We start from the raw sequence: 7,277 nt of genomic DNA, 5'->3' as shown, positions 1-7,277 counted from the left end.
TCATTTTTGTCTCAGTCTCGTACATGCCCCCTTAAACACCTTATCGAGTTGGAGTTGGAGTAGTAGCGTTGGAAATGCATTACAAATGGGATGTCACCACGGGGATAGGAAAAGAAATGTGTGTGAGCAGGGTTAGGGTTATGTTTTGGAGCTGCTCTTCTTTGAATAATTTTTGGTTTGATATATTTGGCACATGTAATGTAGCTGGGAGGAAGCTTGATTCTGATGCCTTGACTGCTCTTTTCAGAGTGTGCCCTTTTTGTTCTGACCGCTCATTCAAGGAGAGAAATTTAATTGCATTTACGTCATTGCTTAGCAGGAGATTAATATTGTTGAGGTGGAGGTCTCCAGCTGCACCTACCTACCTACACTGACTGGGTCAGAGAAGTTCTTTATTTTCTGAAATTGGAAACAAATAGACAAACCCAAACCATGATCATTTGACAAGATAAGGACTCCCTTCTTGTTTTTTTGTCAACACTGTAAATTGTCAGATAATGCCTCAGTAAGAATTTCCAGTTCAGTTTAACTTTTATTTTGATGATTTATTCATTTATGTGTGTTTTTTTCTAAATTAATGGCAAGATTTTGTTTTTTGTGAGATAAATCTTTATTTTGCTATAAATGGTGTTTTACTTTCACCTGTGCTGATTTGCTTGGAGTAGGTGCCGGGGTGGGGAATGTGTAGGATTGTGTAGTTGTTTTTCTGTTGGTTTTTTTTTCAAGATGATTTGCAAATCATTGTATTCCGTTTTTATCTATGTGTTACACAACGTCCCAACTTCATTCGAAATTGGGTTTTTATATAGTGGGGGAGCGGAGATTCATGTCAGGTCCAAGTGTGTTACTGAGCCCCATTTTGGCACATCCCAAAAAACAACAAAAGTTCACTGAAATGGTGAAAATAAGTATATTGCTATAGAAACAAATGTCTGACTTCAATTTTCAAGGTTCTCAGGGCATTAAATCACTCAGCTGGGCTGTTTTGGTTGTCTCAGAAGATGTTTCACATCCCATTTGAAAAGACTTAATGAGTTCATAGAGAGAGATACAGACAGACAGAAACGGACAAAAACAGATAGACTGTACCAGGCATGTACTGTCCTAAACATCTAAGACAACCAGAACAGTCCAATTGGGATAAATTCAGTGCCCTGAGAATAAGATGAATTAGAAAACATTAACAAGCACACTTTACAGGGTCTTTTATGAGTCCTGTTTATCATGCTGTTCAGATTTTGACATGAGACCATTCAAACCATTCAAAAGTTTAGATACGGTCAAATTAAATACACCTGCAAGTGCATTTTAGGCTCAACTTGAAATTTCAACAAATATCCCTAACTTAGTTGCTCATCCCGCGTTTGGTGTTTAATGTACCATTCACCAACATGTCTGTGGTGTGGACGCATTTCAATTTATATTGTGCTTTGTTAAAATGCCAGTGCTTAATATTTTATAATAATGTTATAATTTTAGTTAATTATAATTAATGCAATAATAAAAAAAATTGGCATAATTTTTTGGGGGCGTTTCTGTTTTCGGCCAAGCATTTTCTTATTTCTTAAAATGTTCATTTTGGTGCATCCCTACTTAACGTAGAACCCTGATGTCACTAAAATTTCCTTTTTCCATCTACACAACATTGCATGTCTTCGTTCCTTCCTCTCCAAGACCACAGCTGAGTTCATTCTAATTTTTTCTCTTAACATTTCCATACTTGATTACTGCAATAGCCTCCTGTTTGGACTTTCTGCCAATCTTCTTTAATAACAGCAATATGTTCAGAACTGCTGCTGGCCTCTTCACTCACACTCGCTTCATGGAACACATTACCCCCATGCTCCAACAGCTCGACTGGCTCACCGGCCAGCACCGCATCCAGTACGAAGTTCTTCTATTGACCTACAAGTCCCTCCATAACATGTGGTCTGACAAGTCCACATTTCAAATTGTTTTGGGAAAATGTGGATGTCGTGTCCTCCGGGCCAAAGAGGAAAAGAACCATCTGGAATGTTATGGACACAAAGTTCAAAAGCCAGCATCTGTGATGGCGTGGGGCTGTGTTAGTGCCAATGGCATTGCTAACTTACACATCTGCTAGTGCTAAGGTACTATTAATACGAAAAGGTACATACAGGTTTTGAAGAAACATATGCTGCCATCCACGCAGTCTTTTTCATGGACACCCCTTTCAGCAAGACAATGCCAAATCACATTTTTTACAACAGCGTGGCTTCGTAGTAAAAGAGTGTGGGTTCTAAAATGGTTTGCCTGCAGTCCAGATCAGTCTCCCATTGAAAACGTGTGGCACATTTTGAAGAGTAAAATATGACAACGGAGACCCTGGATGTTGAACAACTGAAGCTGTGCAACAAGCAAGAATGGGAAATAATTCCACCTACAAAGCTTCAACAATTAGTATCCACAGTTAATGAGTGTTGCTAAAAGAAAATGTAATGTAGCACAGTGGTAAACATGACCCTCCCCTAGCTTTTTGGAGCTTGTTGCAACCATAAAATTCAAAGTGAATCATTATTTGCTAAACGTCACTGGAATTGGGTTTGTAAGAACTGAGCACTTTTGGTCCATCAGCAATTATCTCCCACTAGAGTGCCTCATTGCAGAAGAGAAAGGGGTTGGGTTAGTCAGACGTGCCAGCCAGCATGTGGAAGATGGCTCACTTGGCGCAGGCATGGCAACTTTAGCGCAAGCACCTTGTCACGAATGGAAAAGCCTCACAATATCCTCGGTGGTATATAGTTCAACCATCAGTAGAAACATGGCTTATGTAATACTATACTATCTAAAGTGAATCACATAAAAAGTGAATAATGTTATGCCCCCAGTTGGACCAGGGTATCAACCTTACCTTAGACCTTAGTTCTTCCAGCATCGGTGGTGCATTGGGCAGCGAGTTTACTCTATTTCAACCTATCCATTACAACAGATTGCATGTCAGCCCATTCGAATGTTTGGTGCTGGGCGGAGGGGCCGTAGGCGCACACTGGCAGCCACGCTTCCGTCAGGTCTGCCCCAGGGCAGCTGTGGCTACTTAAGTAGCTTACCGCCATCACAGTGTGAATGTGTGAGTGCACGAATAATGTATCCATTCCATTGTAAAGCGTATTTGAGTGTCTAAAAAAGCGCTCTATAAATCTGATGAATTATTATTATTATGGATTTCATCAGCTTCTAAGTCATCCTCATCTGTTTCCTCTTCTGCCAAGACATTGACGAGGGCTTTGGGGATGACGTCACCCTCAAACCATAGTGCTTCTAACTTGCCAGTCTCTGTGTTCATGTGAAATGGCCGAGAGTGGATGGGATCTCTGGGTAGTGCTCTTGAGCCCTCTTCCAGATACATACAGTGCCTTGCAAGAGTATTCAACTCCCCTTGAGTTTTTCAACATTTTGTCACTATGACCACAAACAAATATATTTCACTGGAAATTTGAAAGTTAAACACAAAGTAGCACATAATCGTGAAGTGAATGTGAAAAAAGTGAAAGTGTATATCTTATTTCAAACAAGTTTTACAACAACAACAAAAAACCTGAAAAGTAGGCTTTGCAAAAGTATTCATCCTCTCTGAATTAGTAATTTGTCGAGCCCCTTTTGCTGCAATTGCAGCTTCAAGTCTTTTGGGGTATGTCTCCATCAGTTTTGCACATCAGGAGGCTGAAATGTTTGCCCATTCCTCCTTGCAAAACACCTCAAGCTCAGTTTGGTTAGATGGAGTGTGTTTGTGAACCGCAATCTTAAGATCTCACCACAGATTTTCTATTGGATTTAGATCAGGACTGGGCCACTCTAACACATTGAGGCCTTTCTTTTTCTTCTTTACTGAGCTGTATTTTTATTCATCTGTAGATAAAACCAAGGTTCAGTACCTGGAGAGTAAAAAATAAATAAATAATTGATATGATACCTGGTTTAAAACATTTTAGAGCCACTGGAATATTGTATACATTTATGAATTATGAATAAATGATTGTGCTGCGAAAGATAGACATATTCTATTATTATTACTGATCTGTCTTTTTATTCATCTGTAGGTAATCTGGATTTGACGGGTCCGAAGCAGGTCTTCAAAGCGGAGAACAATCCCTGGGTCACTCCCATTTCTGACCAGTTCCAACTGGGAGTCTCGCATGTTTTTGAATATGTTCGCTCTGAGACCTACAAATAGTATGTATAAACACACTGCGACACATATAAATTCATATAATCAGTATATACTGTAGTTATGTAAGTAACTAATTTATTGTTTTGAATGATTTGTCTAGCTGCAGTACATTTTCACCACCATGCTAAAAATGGCTACTCTGACATGCATAAGTTAAAAGGGACAATTTGTGGAATCTCAGTTTCTTGCAATTAATTATTTACTTTTGACATTTGGCCAAACTATGTACTGTACAGTGGAACCAGACCTTTTACATCAAAATTCCTCACTGTCTGACATGTAATCAGACTAAACTTTTCTTGCTTTGGGTCAATTAAAAATAATTTAGGTAATCCTATTTGCTAAATGCCGGAATAATTAAATAAGGATTTTTTTTTAAGACAATCTTTGATTTTTCACAGGGCTGTACACTTAACTTTTGCACTGTTGGTCGCACCACACAGGATTTTATCAGTAAGTCGTAATGGTGTGTCTAGTTTTCAGAGCGTCAGCTGTGCTTCCGTTCTATTTACAACAAATGTTATTTAAAGAAGACTTATGCGGAAGGTTTAGATCAACAGTCCTTGGAGCAGTGCACTTTAAAACTTTGTTTGATTAATGGAATTAATTGGATTACATACATTTGCCGGTGTCCGGACTCAAGTAGGCTCTGAGGTAGGATGGCTCAGCCCAAAACACGAACATTCTTACATCTTCTGCTCGACTACGTGCTGTTGTAGGGCAATTTATGGTGTACAATCATTTCGGCTTTCATTGGTTTTGCTATGTGCATTTATATTTGACCCGCTCTGGCAAAAAGGTCCACTTGTCGGAAAGTAACATTTCGAGTAATTGTCCAAAATAGAGCTGGAGGTCAAAATTGTTGATTTTGAGATTTAAAATAGCCTCCTTGAAGTTTTAATTTCCCAGGAGCATAAAAGTTAAAATTGGAATAGAAAAGTATGAAAATGCGCAGTTATTAGGACAAGTGTATCATTAGCCAACGTGTTTATTAGCCGACTTAAGCTAGCAACGCGCCTCGGAAACCTGCCTCGAATAACCCTGAGTTCCTCGCCTCGAACGTCACTTCTAGTGATGTGACGTTCACAAATGAATGGAGTATTTTCAACGGTTCTTCAGTGTAAATGATGGGAACCGAGACTTTATAGAGCCGTTCAACCCCCTAATACTCCCCGCGCTGACCGTTCGCTTTTTGTTAATTTGGCTGCATTTGCGGGTTGATTGGTCGCAGTAAGCTAGGGTAAAATATAATAACCTATATTAGACCCAAAATGGGGAAACAAATACTAATTAGTGCCAATACTGCAGTTGTGCTTAGCGTTTATCATTTTAATTATAGTACATCTACATAGGGCCATCTGTCAATTACATGACAATGTTACAACCTGCTGTATCTGTGTCATGTCATGGCAGAGCAGTTGTGTGGGTGTTATGAAATTTCAGAATGTCTCCCTCACAGACATAGGTAGATATTTCAAGACAAAATATTTATTTGGTTGTTAAATTTCAAACTTGATGGATGGGCAGCTGCTCCACAGACCAAACTATTTGAAGACAAACATTCAAAAATATTTTCTCAATTTAATGTCCACCCCCTAACGAAATTCCATTTTACTCTCCTCAGTCTCTATGGCAGACACATGCAAGCCAACCCAGAACCTCCAAAGAAGAGCAATGACAAGAGTAAGAAGATCAGCCGCAAACCACTGGCAGCCAAAAACAAATGAAAAGAGTAAATGAATGTCATTGTTGCGTTAACTATCCCAGACTTTTTATTTTATATATATATATATATATATATATATATATATATATATATATATATATATATACACAGTATATACCTGTATTATTTTACTTTGCAAGAAGGCTATGTCATATGATCTCTTTCTTACTCAATGGCACTGTATAGGATGTTTCCCCCCATGTGTTCCTCTGTTACAGGAAGTTAACTTTAATTGTTCTGCCTTTGTCATAAGCTTTATATAGGTAAACTAACCAAATGATATCAACCACCACCACCCCAGCCTGTATTTTGTTGTGTTTTGCCATAAGAGGGACGTTTCTGGGTGGAAAGGCAATGTGGATCCCTCCAGCCACTGTAGGCAGACGCTATGTTGACTTGCAAAGTGACTTCAGGGCTGAGTACGGTCAGAGGCAGTTGAGTATGGGTTGAGCCATTGGAGGAGTCCGTTTTGAATTGTTTGTTTACAAACTGAAACGGTCTAAACATTGGACTCTACCTTTATACTTTTTCTTTTGAATTTCATTTATGAAGCACACTTCAACTATAAAAATGTGGATTTCAAATCTTCTCTTCTTGGTGTATTAAATTCATTAGTCATGCACTACAATTGTGTAACGCCTAGAATTCAAATTCTTTATTTGGGGACCTTTAGCCAGATATGAGATTAAAAGTGATTAATTAGATTAATTAATTAAAAATCCTGTAATTAATTAGATTAAAAATTGCCTGACAGCACTAGTTTAAAGGAAATATATTCATGCTAAGTTGAATCATCAGGCAGGAATGCTATTCTGCTCTTTAAATGAATTGATTAAAAAGGCCTGGTCTGACTATTTTGGTCAGCTGATTATTCATAATAAGAAAAAAACTTTTGTTTGATACCATCAACTCTTTTGTAAATCCTGTTGCTCCTTCTATTCCTGTATTTTGCAAAGCTGATAGTAACACATTTCTTAACTCATTCACTGCCATTGACGTCTATAGACGTCAAAAATTCATTTGAACTATTTCTATTAGTTTAAATTTTTTTCCCACTTTTGTTAACAAGAGTATGAAAACTTAAATGTTTTTTTTATTGTACATTTAGAACAGATATAACATTCGTGATTAATCGTGAGTTAACTAGTGAAGTCATGCGATTAATTACAATTACAAACTTTAATCGCCTGAAGCCCCAAATTTTTAATAATGTTTTCTTTTTTCTTTTTTTATTCATTCACTGTCATTGATGGCTATAAACGTAAAAAATTATTTAAACTATTTCTATTAGTTTAACATTTTTTTCCACTTTTGTTAACAAGAGTATGAAAACCTATATTTTTTTTTATTGTACATTTAGAA

At 37.6% G+C, this 7,277-nt stretch overlaps 1 protein-coding gene across 1 annotated transcript in view; it reads left to right on the top strand.

Annotated features, from left to right (window-relative positions):
* rsu1 (Ras suppressor protein 1) overlaps positions 1-6,499 on the top strand; it is a 33,437-nt gene extending 26,938 nt beyond the window's left edge. Inside the window, exons 8-9 of the mRNA XM_077554210.1 lie at positions 4,059-4,191; positions 5,814-6,499. Of these exons, the coding sequence (XP_077410336.1) occupies positions 4,059-4,191; positions 5,814-5,916 (236 nt within the window). The 3' untranslated portion in view covers positions 5,917-6,499. The remainder of the gene's footprint in view (positions 1-4,058; positions 4,192-5,813) is intronic.
* Positions 6,500-7,277: the final 778 nt, after the last annotated feature.

The sequence above is a fragment of the Vanacampus margaritifer genome, chromosome 20 (assembly GCF_051991255.1).
Source record: "Vanacampus margaritifer isolate UIUO_Vmar chromosome 20, RoL_Vmar_1.0, whole genome shotgun sequence".
Taxonomy (NCBI): Eukaryota; Metazoa; Chordata; class Actinopteri; order Syngnathiformes; family Syngnathidae; genus Vanacampus; species Vanacampus margaritifer.
This window is presented reverse-complemented; position numbering and strand designations above follow the sequence as displayed.